Source organism: Pteropus vampyrus, unplaced genomic scaffold, assembly GCF_000151845.1.
Source record: "Pteropus vampyrus isolate Shadow unplaced genomic scaffold, Pvam_2.0 Scaffold15, whole genome shotgun sequence".
In the NCBI taxonomy this organism is placed as follows: Eukaryota; Metazoa; Chordata; class Mammalia; order Chiroptera; family Pteropodidae; genus Pteropus; species Pteropus vampyrus.
The window spans coordinates 14,001,327-14,018,891 of NW_011888796.1; the positions used below are offsets into that span (position 1 = coordinate 14,001,327).

General features: G+C 36.7%; 1 protein-coding gene across 1 annotated transcript in view; it reads right to left on the bottom strand.

Annotated features, from left to right (window-relative positions):
* Positions 1-17: 17 nt before the first annotated feature.
* The window catches only part of ABHD12B (abhydrolase domain containing 12B), a 27,069-nt gene continuing 9,521 nt past the window's right edge, over positions 18-17,565 (bottom strand). Inside the window, exons 5-13 of the mRNA XM_011386438.2 lie at positions 16,688-16,718; positions 14,340-14,385; positions 14,105-14,234; positions 13,637-13,674; positions 10,644-10,723; positions 2,403-2,485; positions 1,216-1,294; positions 501-619; positions 18-389 (exon numbers count right to left, since the gene is read on the bottom strand). Coding sequence (XP_011384740.1) covers positions 362-389; positions 501-619; positions 1,216-1,294; positions 2,403-2,485; positions 10,644-10,723; positions 13,637-13,674; positions 14,105-14,234; positions 14,340-14,385; positions 16,688-16,718 — 634 coding nt within the window. The 3' untranslated portion in view covers positions 18-361. The remainder of the gene's footprint in view (positions 390-500; positions 620-1,215; positions 1,295-2,402; positions 2,486-10,643; positions 10,724-13,636; positions 13,675-14,104; positions 14,235-14,339; positions 14,386-16,687; positions 16,719-17,565) is intronic.

Here is a 17,565-nt window from a genome sequence, read left to right on the forward strand (position 1 = left end):
TTTAATTAACTAAACTAAAATGCAAATTACTTAACTACATTGGGGCACCTTTCTTACACTGCTAAGTCCAAACCAAAGACCACCTTATTCACAAATATCCAGGATGTTTGGTAACTATACATTTTTAGATGGGATCCAATTTTTACCAGATTCCACAGTGAAGTTTGAGCATGGTCCACTTTGTTAAAGAACTATCCATAAAGCCTAGTATCCATACTTTGTAGATGGCAAGTAACTTGTAGAAATGTCAATGACTTCAGCTCATCCAAACAGCCCAATAGAATTTTACATAAAAAAAAATAAACCTCACAGGTAGAGTTTGGACCAAGTCTTCACTGAAGATTTCCACTGCTCTCAGACTTCAGGCCCACTGCTGGCTCAGGAAATCTCTGCAGAAAAAGGACCTAGATCAGCTCACATGCCTTCCCCACGTCATGGTGTAAGCCAGACAACCCTAATTGCCTTTAAGGAAAGATCACATTTAGCAAAGCAACTCTTACCTCACAGTTTTTAACATTGTGGGGTTTTTACAAAGCAAGTTGTGTTGGAAGCCAGGAGGAAAGATCACCATCTTGACCCTCTCTTTGTTCCTATATGCATTGTGTGCAATTTCATAGAGCTGCAAGGGACAGAAAGAGACACAAAAGCTGACAATCAAAGCTGTTGTTTTTCTAGTCTTATTTCCCAAAAGCGTACAGAAACTGCCAGCTTGTAGAGTTAGTCCCATTAAGTCAGAGGTATGGGGACTCTCCACATTCCCAACTGACTGCCTCTATAACTAAAGAACTGAAAGCTGCACAACTAATATAGAATAATGATAGAGCCTCGTCCTTCCACTGCCTATACCTCCCTGCAAATAGAAAGGAAATTGCGATGGACCCACTCTGTTTGGTTAAAAGAAAAGAAACTGCATCCCCACTTTTAGAAGTACAAGAGAGACTACATGGAGGTTCCCATAGCAGTGTGGGATCTTCTCGACACTTGTAGATTCACAAACCCCCAAATGAGGAGCCAGGGTCCACCACAGACATTCCTTTGAGCTGAGTAGCGTAGGGCACTGATGCTTATACACCAGGCAGCGTGGCTATTTAGGACTATAGAGAATCCCATATCATGTCAAAACCCCTGCTTTGGGCTCTAATCAAAGTTTGACTAGAAGAGAAGATGGTGAAATAAGTACAGTATGTCTCAGTAAGGACCGAGCTCTTGGTTTACCTTTTTTCCAAACTCCAGAGGCACTGTATTGTCATCCTCACCATGAAGGATAAGAAGGGGAGAAGACAGGAATTTAACACTAGGAAAAAGTAGAAGAAAAGCATTCAGTTCAAGAATTATACATTGAGATTTCGCCTCTTCTTCTAAGTTAAAGCTTTAGCAAAAAAATGAGTTTCGCTCAGAATACAAGAACTCTTTCCTTCCCTCCAAAGAATAACAACTTCATATATAATAAACTTCACACAATACTTTTTTTTCTTTTAGACAAAACCCTCCTTCTTCTATTTACTTGTACAATTTATTAGGTATTTAATTAATTTAATCTACTTCTATGCAATTTTTTATTAAATAATGAATAAAAACACTGAAATACTGAATTTGTTCAGAGTTAGAGGAACCTCATCTTTTTCCTTATTCCTTATTTCATAATATTTGGGATGTTTTAATTAAGACTATTTAAGACAACAAAATAACTCAAAACCCCAAAATAACAAGAACTACCATAGACCAAAGAGAATTATTTGTGGCAATTTATTTACTTTTCCTCATAAATGTACAGGATGAACATATGAAAAACAGGTTTGATTAGCTTCCTCGTCAGCCTCCTAGTTTGGTAATTCAAAAAGGCTGTGGCATGAAGAATGGCTTCAGTGGCATTCTCAAACAATAATCCCCACCCAAATTCTAATAGCCATCCATCCGTGCCACCATGACGCACTGTTACTCCTGGTAATGTCAGATCCCTTGAGTGTGTTGAAATGGAAAAAATACTGATAATGACTACCTGTTTGCAATCACTCAAATTCTCCAACTGCAAGAGAATAACTTGCCAAATTCTAGTTACTGTATTTGCTCTCAGGTTAGTAGACTGGGTAGCAGATGGTTACATGGGGAATAAGACCTAGAAGTCAGGGATTCCCCCGAGGAATGTTAGGCTAGACCCTAGAGGACTTTTCCAAGGTCCCGATGGGCCCTACATCTACAACTCCGAATCTGCAAAGTCATCAATTAGTCATGAGGAAAATATCAAATACTAAATATTTGTAGATATATTACCCCAAATCCTAGTGCCCACTTACTCTTTCAGACTTCTCATCTTCCCACCCATTAGGTCACATGATAGTTACCCTCCAGAATCCTATACATATGGTAATATAATAATGGACATCTTTTTATCATTAGCTTACTTTTCATCATTAGGGAAGACTATTTTGTCCTTTCTCAAGGCATCCATAAGTGTGCGTAAAAATCCTGGGAGTTTCCGGTAAATCTATTAAAGAGGAAAAAAATTATGTCATTTGTTGTAGTTTCCCATGATGAGCTACAGTGATACAGGGAGTAGTACCTTTCTAAATATCATAAACTTCTCTTAAAAAAAAAAAAAACTTTTATGATTTTATGAGTAATTTATGTTATTGTAGGGAATTTGAGAAATACAGAAAGGAACACAAGAGAAACAAGTCACATATAATCTCACCATCTGTAGACTATCACTGTTAACATTTTGTTGTTTTTACTTACCATCTTTCTTTAAAATACAAATAGCACCACTAACTTATCTCTTCATGTTCTTAAAGGAGCAATGATATGCATAATCTAAAAATTGCTTCTACATTGAACATAATTAACTGGTTTAGTTGGGGGAGAGAGTATTCTGATTAGTTAAAAATTCTGGTAAAGTATGCAATACATGGATAATTGGTTTTGTAGGACTTAAACATTATAAAATGTTGACTAGGACTTAATATTGCAATGTTTTTAAAGGCGTTTTAGATTTTAATAATGACCACAGGACTCCAACAATTACCATTCTAAAGGTACTGAATTTTCTCTTTAATGGCAAATTCCAGTAAATAGAATGCTAATTAAATCAGCTTTTACTATATACACCATTTATTAAGTAAATAGGTAAATTGGTTTATATCCCCTAAAAACCTCCACTTCAACTGAAAATGAGGAAAGAACAGAAACCCTGAACAATATTGCACCTTCCTCACAAACTTCCATCCTACCTCCAGCCTATATCCCAAATTCATTCATTTCTCTCCATTTTCCTAATCACTCAGCCTAACCCACCCTTCATCTCTTGGATTACACCAACAATCCCAAGTGGCCCCATGCTTCCACCCTTGCCCTACTATAATTCGTTTCCCACAGGTAAACCGGTCATGAAACGTGCCAATCACATCCTATCACTTTATCGCTTCACATCCTCCAAAGGTACTTGGATTAAACTCAAGTGTCATTTTGGCCTTCAAGGCCCAACACAGTTTAGTTGCTGGCTGCTATCTCCAGCCTCACCTCCTTTCGCTAAGCCCCTTCCTGTCCACCCACAGGCACTTCTACCTTCTGCTCCTGAAACACATCGGCCTTGATCACACCTCAGGGCCCTTGCCCTTGCTTTTCCCTCGCCCTAAGACCTCCAGATTTTCACATGAGAGCTGGCTCCTTATCATGCAAGTCTCAGCTCAGATGATATTTCTTCAGAAAGGTTTTCTCCTAACCAGCTATCGAAACTTGCCCTCCCACCACCTAGTCATTCTCTGTCCCATTATTCTATTACTTTCACAGCACTTCTTACTACTTAAAATCCTCTTGTTGTGTGCTTATCTTCTCTCTGTCTCTCCAGCAAGTATATAAACTTCATAGGAGGACAGGCCAAAACTTTCTTATTCCCTGTAGTACTTTTAGAACCTAGAAAAGTTCCTGGTACCTAATGAACATTCAATAAATATTTGCTAAACATGGATTCAATCTATTATATAAATAACCCTGGTATAAACTTTAAGCTATTATCAGTCATTTTTATCTTAGTGTGACTGAGTTTTATTCAGATTTTATTCCTTGGAATAAATTTGTAAAGAGGAAAGACTAGCAAAGCATTACATGTCTCTGTTGTGCCTGAGGGGGGTGTGGGGAGAGAGTTAAGTGTAGTAAATGGGTCGTTGCCTAGGGAAGGAAATGGGCACAGAATAGGTAGGCTGCGGCCAGCAAGCACCAGCTTCACAGTTTTAAAAAGAAAAGAATTGTGTTCACTGTAGAAGCAATTTTTAGATTGTGCATATCACTGCTCCTTTATGACTATGGAGAAATTATAGTTGCTATAGCATGTCATTGTTGTAGTCTTCCACTATGAAACTTAAAAAGAATAAAACCTTTTTTCTGATTTTAAAAGGTAATTCATGTCATCGTAGGAACTCTGGTACATTGTAGGGAATTCGGTAGGAAAATAGGTACAGAATCTGTAGGTTGGGGCCAGTAAAGACAGACTTCTGCTTCACAGTTTTGGTGTCGGCCTGCTGATTCCAAGAACCTCCGTGGTGTTGGGGTTTGTCTGGTCTGCATTTTTTGCCCCTGGTATCATAGATTTTAATTCAGGTGCAGTCTCTAGATCCCAACACTGCCTCTCTTTCCCTTTCTTTCTTTTCCCTCGTTTTACCCATACTAAGAGCAAAATTTCTTGTTTTCTGTTTCCTTTGTCTTCTGATTCCACCACCCCTGAAATCAGGACTCCTCTGAGGGAAATTCAATAAGAGAAGCCCTTCGGCAATTCATCTCAAATTCCAACAGAGTAGGAAGAAAGCCAGCCCAAGTCAATCTACTCCCATATTCCTCACTCCTCACCAGCCGAGGTGCCCCTTGAGACTCAGAGGTCATGCCATCCCCTCCAGCCCAGACCACAGCGATGGGCTTCTAATTGGTCTCCCTGCCTCCTCTCTGTTCTAGACTATCACAAGATAAATATTCTTAAAATACCAGTTACGGTTACACGAAATCTGTTACAAAGCAGTGCCACACTACTTTAAAAAACAAAACAAACTCTTAGCTTGGCTCCAGCCCATCCAGATCTGGCCACAGTCTTTCATTCCAGAGGCTATACACCTTCAGTCTGTCTGCCTGAGGTTAGAAATTGCAGGACTGAGTCCCATTTCCTCTAATAGGGTACATGGCACTTGGGCAAGCCTCTGAGCCTCCATTTCCCTCAGCTCTAAGTAGAGGCAGTGATGCCAGATTCACAGAGTCACTGCGAGGATGTAAAAGGGTAACAAGTGTGAAAGGTCTTATATGGAAGGCCTATATGATTCTCAGCTATCTTATAACACATAATTGCCCCATTCTGGCCATGTGCCTTGATTCACATTCTCCCGTCTTCTCTGTGTTACTTAACTGCTCTCCCTTACCTTCAAGAAAGAAGCGTAGGTCTTATCAATCAGTAAGTCTTCACTGACCACACCTGTGCACAAGACGCTTCCCTTCCCTGAATTCTCCCTACCCTGATATTATTCTGGGTTCTCTCCTAACACTTATTCTTAGTCTACTTTGTAATAGAAAGAGCGGGAAAAGAACATGCATTTGTCGAGTGCTACTAGCAGCTGGGTACTCTGCATAGATTATCTAATTTAATCTTCAGAACAACACTATGCAGTAGACAGCATTGACGTCATTATATAAAAATGGGAAAACTCAGAGAAGAAAAATAACTTACCTAGGTCATAATTGGTTAGTGGCAGAGGCCAAGTTTGAACTCAAATCTTTCTGGCTCCATAGCCCATGCTGTTTTTCCACTGTGTCATGCTGCCTTCCTATTCTGAGTAATGAAATTGATTCCAGAGTGACACATGGAAATCCCTGTCGTTGGTTTATATCCCTCATTAATTTCCTACTCCCCAACTAGACAGGAAGCTTCTTGAGGGTAAGGATCTATGCCTTTTACTACATCTGTATGTCTCCTACAACATACATTTTCCTATTAAACAGTAACATTCAGAGTTATGGCACTCCACTGATAATAAAAATAGCTAATGGCCATTGAATGCTTACTCCGTGCCAGGCACTATTATAAATGCTTTTCATTTCTTAGTTCATTTAATTATTACAACAATCTTAAATGCTATTAATACTCCATTGTACAGATGAGGCGAAGCATCAAAAGTAATTAACCCAAGGTTACTCAGCTGTTAAATGACAGTCTTGGTAATCAAACCCAGGAAGTGTCACACCAGAGGCATGATTCTTACAGATGGCACACTACTGGAGGGCTGCAACACTTCTCCACCATCAAAGTGCCGATTAAACTAAGGCTTTATGGCATTTAAAATTAAATTCCAAACTTTAAGATAATAGAAGATTTCACGCTTCTTAATAATACAGGAATTGTTACAGACGAAATCCTGTGCTAAAGACAAGTAGAACAGCTGGAAAAGATGTTTTCAAAACTTTTCTTTGAAGGTGTCAGAGACCTACCAAGGCAGTGAGTTCTTGAGTGGTCTAGATCCCAGAGAGAAAGGAAGCTCAAAGGGTTAAGCCTGACCTTCAACGCCACTGTCCTCCATTAGACACAGCTGCTGAGTCAGAATAGAGCAAGAAAGGAAAGGCTAAAGAATTCAGAGCAGCTGACACAAATAAATAAGAACATAGTAAGAGAGTACATTTAAACCTAAATATATCATAATTACATTAAATTTAAACAGACTCAATACTACAATTAACAGACAAAAATTTGTCATACTGGAAAAAAATCAAAACCCTACTATACGCTGCTTATAAGAGATTTACATTAAATATAAAAATTCAGAAAAATTGAAAGTCGAGGGATGGAAAATGATGTACCATGCAAACGTTATTCAAAACAAAAGTATACTAATATCAGACAAAGTTAGCTTTAAGTCAAAAAGCATTATTAATCACAAAAGGGGGTATTTCATGATGAAAAAAGGATCAACTCACATGAAAGATATAAAAATTACATTATTATTACATGTATGTTTCTAATAATGTAACCTCAAAAAATCTAAAGCAAAAATTGACAGAACTAAAATAGACATAAATCCACAATCATGGTAATATATTTTAATACTCTCCCCCCAAGTAACTGATAAAACAACTAGTCAAAAAAAAAATCAGGATATAGAATTACATAATATGATCAACAGTCTTGACCTAATTGACACATATAAAGCACTATACCTAAAACAGCAGAGCACATTCTTTTTAAGCACATGGAACATTCACCAAAATTGACCATATGTCAGGACATAAAGCAACTCGGAACAAATTTCAAAACCTGAAATCATACAGAGTATATTCTCCATGTGATGATGGTAGAATTGAGCTAGAAATCAGTAACAAATATCAAATCCCCAAATCTATAGAAATTATGAAATATACTGCTATGTAACCCATAGGTCAAAGAAGAGACAACATTATAAAATATTTTGAACTAAATTATAATTAAAATATATTTCAAAACATGAAATGCCAATGAAGTGTGGCTTAAGTGGAGTCTGCTGTAATGCATAAATCAGGAAAGAGAAAATACTGAAAATAAATTATCCAAATACTATCTCGAGAAAATTTTTAAATAACAAATTAATGAAAATAAAAGAGAATAATAAAGTTAAGATCAGAAATTAATAAAATTAGCCTACAATACAGATGATCAACAAAGTCTAAGTGATTCTTTGAAAAAAACTAATTAACTCTTGCTATAAGCTTTGGTTGCCCACCTTCTCCTTGTCCTTTTGTGACAGAATCACCTCAAGGGATGGCAGAAACAACTATCCCCCTTTACTCAAACCTTAGAGTCCTACGTAGATCAGGCCAAAGCTAGACTTTACTGGAAGTTACATCTTGTCCTTCCCTATCCTACAGCCTTCATTCAAATGACTTTGTAGGTTTTCCTGAAGAGTATTCTTTCAATAAATCATACACACCAAATCTCTGCCATAGGCTCTGCTTACTAGTAGAACCTAACCTAAAACTGAACTTTAAAAAGCCAAATAATAATTAATTAATTTAAAAATTAATTTGGAAATACCATGTTCATGAATTGAAAGGCTCATTATTAGAAAGCTGTCAATTCCCCAAAATTGATCTATAGATCCAAAGTAATCCCAATTAAAACCCCAGAAAGTTGTGTTTTTTTTGTAGAAATCGACAAGTATATTTCAAAATGTATGTGGAAATGCAAAGGGTCAAGAATAGTCAAGACAGTGTTGAATACAAAGAACAAAGCTAAAGAACTTATAAAGCCAGATATCGACATATTATAAAACTACGGTAATTAAATATGGAGTATTCATATGAGCATGGACAGATAGACATGGGAAATAAATGAAAATCTACCAGCAGATCCATATATACATAGAGAGAGACAGAGAGACAGATACATACAAACACTGGCACAGCAGAGTGGTGGGGAAGGTTCATTTAGTAAATAGTACTGGGGATAGCCATATAGACTTCTACATCCTACATGTACAAAAATACATACCTGTGATATAGCTCTAAATATAAATGGTAAACATTTCTAGAAGATAGAAAAGTATCTTTATAATATTGGGGTGAGCAGAGTTTTAAACAGAATACTTTTATTAAAAGTATTGACCACTAAGAAATGTTGGTAAACTGGTTCACATGAAATTTAGGAACATCTCTTCGTTACGAGATACCATTAAGGGAGTAAAAAGGCAGAACAAAATAGTACGAATAAATCTTTAATGACTCTTCCTATGAAGAACTTCTACAAATAAAAAGTAAGACGACAATTTAAAAATGAGCAAAAGACATGAACAAATATCTCATAAGAGATGATACCTAAAAGGCTAATAACATGAAAAAATGCCCAGCTTTATTAGTCATCAGAGAAATGCAAATTAAAACCACAATGAGATATCAATATGAGGCAAGGATATTAAGCAATTGGAACTCTCATACACAGTAAGTGGGAGAGTAAAGTGGCAAAGTCACCTTGGAAAACTGTGTGGCACTAGAAATACTAACACTGAACATATGTATACCTTTTTATCCAGCAATTCCACGCCCAGGGTGTACTCCAGTGAAATATGTACATGTTACAGAATATTTGTTCAAGAACATTCATAACAATAATGTTGTTAATTACCCCAAACAGAAAGCCACTCTGTCCACAGACAGTAGATCAATAAATTGTAGTATATTGATACAATGAAATACTATATAACAATGAAAATGATCAAACTGCAGCTATACATCATAGATAAAATCCTACTAATAAATGTTGGATAAAAAAAAATAGAATACATCTTATATAATTCTACTAATATATAAAGTTCAAAAACAAAACTATTGCTTAGAGATGCACACACGGGTGATAACACTATAAAGAAAAGCGTGGATATGAATACCATAAAATTCAGGCTAAGGATTATATTTAAGATGAGGTTTATTGGATTGGGAAGTGACATCTAGGAGACTTCTGGGATGTTAATGATACTAACTTCTTGACCTACGTGTTGGTTACATGGATGTTCAGTTTATAGTTATTTGTCAAATCATGTATTTTCCCTATTATGTTAATTTTTTAAATTATAAAATTTCAAAAAAGAAAAGTAAATAGATTGTATCTGAATTGTTAAATATCTACATATTAGTGAATTTATTAGTAATTGCTTGTAGTAATATAATAGATGCTCAACTAATGGTTATCTTAAAGTGAATATCCAATTGTCTAGAACCAATTGAAAATGTTTTATTTATTAAATCTTAAATTAGTCAGCATTCAGTATTTTAGATTGTAGAGGGGATTCCTGTATTGAGTTGGAGCTTACATAGTACAGGCATTTTCAGGATTATGTGATTCTGTGAACTACCTGTCCCAGAAGTAGTGAGCTAACTTTCTCTGAAAAGTTCTAAGATGTTTTATTGTACAAAAGATTCCAAAAGCAGATAGTTGGATTAAAATATTCCTATGATGCCTTCCAAAATGTGTGTGTGTATGTGTGCACGTGCGTGTCTGTGTCTGTGTGTCTATGTGTGTCTGTACGACTGTCACTCATTTCTGACATTCATATGGAGGTATGATTATAAGCAACTGAGCATTAGACTTGAAATAAAATTATAACGTTAGAAAAAAATAAAAAATAAATAAAATGCTAACATTAGGATAATCTACACAACAGATTTTTAAAAAACTACATCTTGTCACCCAATTCTTTATACTTTATCTTCTTAGAAAGATTGTCTTCTCTATCTGGGATACTGTGTAAAACCATTTGGCAGCTTCCTTGAATTCTCTAGAGACTTTCTTATCATAACATCATGAAAGATATATGGCTGAAATTCATAGGGCCCAAAATGATGTACGAGAGGTTTGTTGGCACTTAAAAAAGAACAATAATAAATAAACCTAAATCAAGTCTATCTATTTAAAAATTGTAAAAGATAAGAGATGAAGCTTTGGCTCTTAATAAACCACTGAATCTATTATAAGAAAACAAAAGGACTACCAAATCCAAAAGCTATTGTGCCATCCTTAAATAGCAATGAGTTAATAACCTGTCTCAAGTTAGAATAACTTAGAAACATATAAAATTTGTTAAGAAAAGGAATGAGGTTAATAAATATGTGTGCGGAAATACTTTGACATCTTGCGAAAATAAGAGCCTCACCTTTAACAAGGGATAATTGATACTTGCAACCCACATATTGGTAAATGGAGCTTCCAGGACAATAGCATCAACTGGGGATCCTTGAAAAAAATAAAAAGAAATAACTGCCCTATCATGTTTAAATATCACTTTTCCTTAATAAGGGGTACTCAAGATCTTGTACATGAACTACCTGTCTCAAAATCATTTGCGAAGCTCATTAATAATGCAAATTCCCAGACTGCACATCAGACTTATCGAGTCAGAAGTCAGAATCTCAGGGGGGTTAGGTGTATGAAAATGTACATTTTTAACAAGTTCCCACCCATCCACCCAAGAGATTTCAATGTACGTGGTAGTTGCAAACCACTAACTTCTATAACACAACCAGATTTTCATGGCTTGGATAATTTAAGAAAGCAAAGAACTATGGGAAGGAAGAGTATTCTACAGTCTGTTGTTAAGAATGTGCCAGAGGCTGAGTAGGTTGGTTGTTTTAGCCAACACTTCCTCTGAGAACAATTAGAAAATGTGTGACAGAAGGGAATATGTGTATGTATATGTATATGTCTATGTTTGAAGGCATCTGAGGGCTACTAAATCAGTGAGCGTTTGGAGAGCCAATACCAAAAGGAAAATGCCAAGAGTTTGAGCTGCCTTGTCTCTCAAAGCAGTTGAAATTTTGAAAGCAACAATGGTGGCCAAGAGGCTTAGAACTAGACAGAACTTTCAGCATTCTCATGGTACCAAAAAAGACAAAATTAGAATTCAGGATCTGACAAAGAGGAGAGCCTTAGTAAATTTCTTAGGCTTTTTGTTTGACCTCAAAGTATGACACCTCGGGAGTAATGGTGAACTAGAAATAAACCAGCCCTCATAAAGACTGAAACCCAGCTTAAAATCGGCCCAATCTCTGATTGGATTAAAGTAATATCTTTCTCCTATAAATGACTTTCATGAGAAAAATTAATTCTTTCTGGAAATAACATTACCCCTAGCCTCAGATTATGTCTACAATTTTCCATAAGCAATGGCTACCACTTCATTAAAAATAGCTAGACATAAAAAAGACAAAAATAGCCACCTTAAGATGAAAAAGCCAATAATAGAAATAGATCAACAAAAGATCTAGATATTAGAGTTATTGTATATAGACTTTAAAATAACTTATGGGTAAATGGCAAATAGTAAAATTATTAAAATTGTAATAATTACTAAAGCTTTACTATATTGATATTAAAGTATTAAAATTCTCACATTTAAAATTATTTACACAAATTTACATACACTTATTACGTACATAGACACACGATTTAAATATATACTAGTGATTAATGTATTCACGAAAACAATGACAAGAAAAATTTTAAAAGAAACCTATAAAGTCTATATAATCAAATAGCAATCCTAGAGCTGAAAAATACAAGGTAATTGAAATTAAGAAATCAATAGATTAGTTAAACATCAGTTTAGAATCAGCTACAAAGAATTAGTGAACTGCGTAATAGATCAAAAGAAAATATCTAAACTAGAGCACAAAGACAAAAAAGTCTGGAAAACCCAGAAAAGAACATTGGAGACATACAGGACATGGGAACAGAGCTAAAAATATATACATATAATTATAGACCCAGAAGAAAAGAAGACAAGAATGGAGCAAGCACAAAATTTGAAGATACAGTGACCAACATTTTTCCAAACTATATGAACATCAAGCCAGAGTTCAGAAATGCTATCAACACCAAGCAGGATAAGAACTAAGAAACCTAGACCTGGAAAAATCATAATAAAACTGCTGAAAAACAAAGACGAAAACAAAAATCTCAAGAACAACCAGAGAAAAAGTAAACATTATCTTCAGATGAACAACAATAAGACTGGCAGCTGACTTCCTAAGAAAACAGTGAAAGCTAGAACAAAATGGATATCCTCTTCAAAATGTTGAAATAAAATTACTGCCAACCTAGAATTCTATGCCCAGTGAAAATATTCTTCAAAAATGAAGATGAAATAAAGACATTTCAGACCAAAACTGAGAGAATTCGTCACCAACAGACAGGCAGAACAAAAATCCAAGAAGGAAGTACATAAGTGCTAGAATAAGGAGCAAAGGAAAAAGAGTAAATTTAAATAGTGACTTTATAACACAAGAATAATAATGTTTTATAAAGTGTGTAATATAGAGAAAATTGAAACACATGATAGCAAGAGTTCATAAGTTGATGATATAAATAGAATTAAAGTGTTCCAAAGTCATTGTGTTGTCTAAGAAGCAAAGTATTCATTTATGTATTTAGTTCAGATAACACAGCATTGTCAGCACTGTGAAGGGAATGTGCACAGAGAGCTATGAGAGCTTAAAGGAGCAAGCATCGAAATAATGTTTAGTTTATTTACATAAGTGATTAAGGGTGTATAGCAGGTGACTTGCTTTAAAATGTTTACGTAACTCACTTGACCTGTATTGCCAAGTAAAGTCTGATATAATGTGAGCGATTTACAAGCTTTTAATGCACATCTAAATCACCTTGTCCTAGTCACAGAGATTCTAATTTATTAAAATAGCTAGGATCCAGGAAATCTGAATTTTAAAAAAGCACCCCCAGGAGATTCTGATATAGGCAGTTCTCAGCATACTTTGAGAAATGCTGACATAAATATTATGTAAGAAGGGCTGCAGAAAGCAAGCCCTGCCTAATATTTCATAATTATTGTCCTCTCCTATAATCTAAATTATTCCATAATAACGTTTATTGTCACCTCACAGTGATGGCTCTTTTAAAAATAATTTTAACTCTTTCCTTAGTATTTATTTTTAATTTCATAATCTTGAAAAACAGCTATTGTTTTATATTAAATAGGAAAAAAAGAAAGTTTGTTTCACTATCAGAAACTGTCTGAAGTTGGAGTGCTTTAGGTATCTCTGTGTTCAAAATATGCGCAATAGTCTCCTGATTATTTTTAGTTTCCCACCTCAAGCCAAGAAATTATACCATGTAAGCATTTTAGAGTACCTTTCTCTTCTAGTACTTTTGCAGCATTTGTTACAACTCTGTAAAACAATTAAAATTAGTACATATATGAAGCAGTGACTTAACAGTCAAGTAAATAATACAAAATGCAGTATCCAGTATGATCATCTAGTGAAAGCTCTGGACCCTCTGGTTAGAAAATGCACATAGACACAAAATTTTGCACAGGATTTCAGGGGGTTCCACTGACCCTACATTAAGAATCCTTTCCTCTAAAACTCTCAAGGAGATTTCTGGAGTAGGCTTCAGAGTCACAGATAACCATAGAGCTGAAGGGACCCTCCCTTGTTTTATAAACAGACACACTAAGATGGCTAGGTCTCCAGCCACATGTGGGAAGAGAGAGAGACCAGAGAAGAGTCCCTGTCTCTAGATCAGTGCTCCTTCCACTGTGCACTGCTGCCTAAAGCCCCACAGACCACCTGGGGACCCTCTTCAGATCCCACTTACCCTGTGCCCAGAGAGTGGCCCCAGAGACACACGGGGGTGGTACCACTTCTCGCCTTGGTCCACTCATAGACACATATCGCATCTGCAGTCAGTCCCTCCTCTGTGGGCTTACCGGTAGAGTCTCCAAACCCTGGCAGTAAGGAAAGGTAAGCACAGTATCACCACCTCAGAAGTGAGGGTCATCAAAAGCCTCCTGCTTCTTGAAAAATCTTTGTACACTGTTCTTAACACATACCTCTGTAGTCAACAGACAAGACATGAAAGCCGCCATCACTCAGCACCTAGGTGACAAAGGAGCTGTTATCACTTTAATTAGAGGATGTAAAAGAAAAAGTGGTATAACCTACCTCTTCAACAGTTCCATAACCCTAGCTGTGATGGTTTAATAGGTAGGGAGAAGATATATTTTGAAATCTGGTGTTCGACTTCAACCTTGAGAAGATCAGACTCAATGGGAAGGAAGGAAAGCAGCATGGCAGAGCAGGGTCAAACAGCCTGGGTCACACTGTGGCTCTGCCATTTATCAGCTGTGTGACCTTGGACAAGCCACTTAACATTTAAATATGTAAATATTATTCTGAAAAGTAAAAAACAATAGTAACTGCCTTCACAATTTTTGGAAGATTACATGAGATAACATTAAAATATCTTGGTATATAGTAAATGTCTTTTTTAAGAATTCTTTTGAGAATAAGAACTCTATATGGAATTGTAGGAGAGGCAATTAAAGAATGGGAAGATACTTATATTAAATATAAACATCTAAAATAAAGAGATCACTGGAATATGTGAAACCACTTCCAAGCTCCAGGCAGATGAATGAGGAAAGAATAAGAAACAAAATTTTAAATAAAATTAATTACATAGCTAGACAAAGAAAAGAGAGAAAAAAGGACAAACTTTACTGTGCAGACACTTTTAAAACTAAACTCTTACAACAGTCCTACAAGGTAGGTATTACCCCCCATTTTACAGATAAAGAAACTGAGCCTTGGAGAGTTTAAGTAATTTGTTCATGGTCGCCCAAATGATCAGAGACAGAACCAAGATTCACACTTGGGTCTGCATATGTCCAAATGCTGTGTTTCTCCCACACCATAGATCGAGGTGGCTAAATCTCATTGAGAACTTTTAAATACAAATTGAACTAATAATGAGGAACTAACTAAAATTTGTTAATATCGATTTAAACTATATTCCCTTCAAAAAAAGTTACGTGACAAAAATGGCAGTTAAGCATCCAGGAAAATGTGTGTTGTTTGTGGTGCTGTAAATTGAAGGACCACTTGCCAATATAACTCAAGAACAACAGCAACAGATCCTACTCCTAAGAATTTATCTCTAGGGAAAAAAAAATATCCAAAGGAGAATAAACTAAATGTTTAAAGTTTTCTGTAGCAATACTAAGGAAGGGCTAAGGACGTTTGGTCAGGTTGGTTGGGCTGGGAAATGATACTGTGGTAAGTGGTATCCAGAATCTGCCTCAGGGAAGAAGTCTTATCGTACCTTCTCCACCCATCCCAACTACCATAAGGATGATCTGGCCACTTTTCACACCTACTCCTCCAACTCTTCTTTCTGTGCACGTAGGGGACATACAATTCAGCTCTGCCAAGAGTAGGAGGAGGAAAAAATACATGTTGTCACGGACATCAGCTTCACCACCATCCCACATGGAGCGTGCAAAGAGTGGGGTACAGAACAGAAAGCAAACCTAAAAAATAATAAGCATCATCCTCTTAGACAAAACTGCATCCAGACCATCACTACTCATCTGAGAAGGCTGTGGTGAAAGAGGGGCTTCCTGTCTGAACAGAGAAGCTGCTGGAGATGCTGGGCCTGGCAGGGTTCTGGGCCCCACTAATCCTGTTAAATCAGGAAAGGGCTGAGGTGAGAGCTGTCACGTGGGAAGAGAGATCCTGTCCTGTGGTCAATAAAGGGATAAGCTGCCTGATCACCTGCAGCAGATTACCTAACTAGAGCGTGGGAGAGGATAAACAGATAGCTTGCCTGGCCAGCTCTGAGTCAGAGACAGCTAAGTGGAAAGCCTACCATCTCCCTCACACTTAGAAATGCAGGGGCTGCCCCCAGCAAACTGGAGTCATGTAGCAAGCTAGTGAGGAGAGCAAAGTGTGGCCACCATTCTGCTCTGCAAAATCTTTTATGGAGCTGAGGCCAGAGCCTGAATGACTTTTAAAAGCAAATATTCTATGTCTTTATCCTATACCATGAAAGAAAAAAAAAGTTGTTTCTTAGAAGGAGTGACTTTCACACTTAGTATATTCTCTTAACCCATCCCTCATTCCTCAGAAAAAGCAATAAACATGTCTTCAACTCCATCTGGTGATGAAGAAGGTAATAAGTTTATAAAAGTGTTTGAGACTCAAATGTTCACATCTATTTATATCCCCTATGGTCAATGCAGGATGAGAAGCCCATTCTTGGGATTCTGGGCCCCAGACACCAAACCCACTATGGGGAGCTTTCAGTGGATAACCATGCTGAAGAAGATCTTACGGCTGTAGCCCAGAAGAGAATAAATGGAGACAAAAAATTGGTGCCTCGAGGCCCCTTCAGACATACCTTGACTAGATTAAGCCTGTGAGAAGCTGCCCTGTAAAAAAGGTTTAAAAAAAAAAAAGCAAGAATTAGGAATTGGGATGACAAGTGCAATAAAAATCACTATCATGTTGCTGACATCTGATCTCACACCTATCTTTTTCAGGTTAGAGAAATAAATAACTAGGGAAAAGGAAAATGTTTTTTGGTGTCACAGCCCACGTGGATGTGTCAGGGTGAATGATGGATGGCTCCCCACTGCTGCCTTGTTCCTCGGAGTGAGTGATGGACCACAGGCCCCTACTGCTTCTCAACATAAGCATTTGATGAATAAGCATTCGAGTCCATCCCCTTACACTTCTACACAGTAAAACTTATCTCTAAGAATACTTTTAGAAGCTAAAAGAGAGTAAGTTCCATAAAGTGGCTTTTTAGAAAAGATGATGCAGTCATGTTCAGTAAACTAAGACCTGCCCGCTCCGTGTCCACTCTGCCATTAAGCATGAGACGAAGTGGAGGAAAGAGACTCACAGCACTGGAGGTTCAAGAAATACACTTTTCCAAAATAACCATGTTGTCAACACTGTATTAACTACATTAATAAAAAAGAGACAAAGATGATTCAAAAGGCAGCAGACGTTTCAAAAACCTTTTGAATTTTGTCTTAGAGCCAAGTTTCTTAAACTTGAGTGAATCATGGAGGCTTTGACCATATGGTTAAAGCTATGGACACATTTCCCAGAAAAAAGTGTATTTACACTTCAAATTTTATGTGCAAATTTAGTAAGGGAGTTCATGGCCCCTCTAGGGCTTTTGTAGACCCCAAGTCTAGAGTCACTGTTTTCAGCAAGGTTTGCCATTACCTCCAGTTTGGCTTCCTTTCAACTCAGTACTGCTGATAG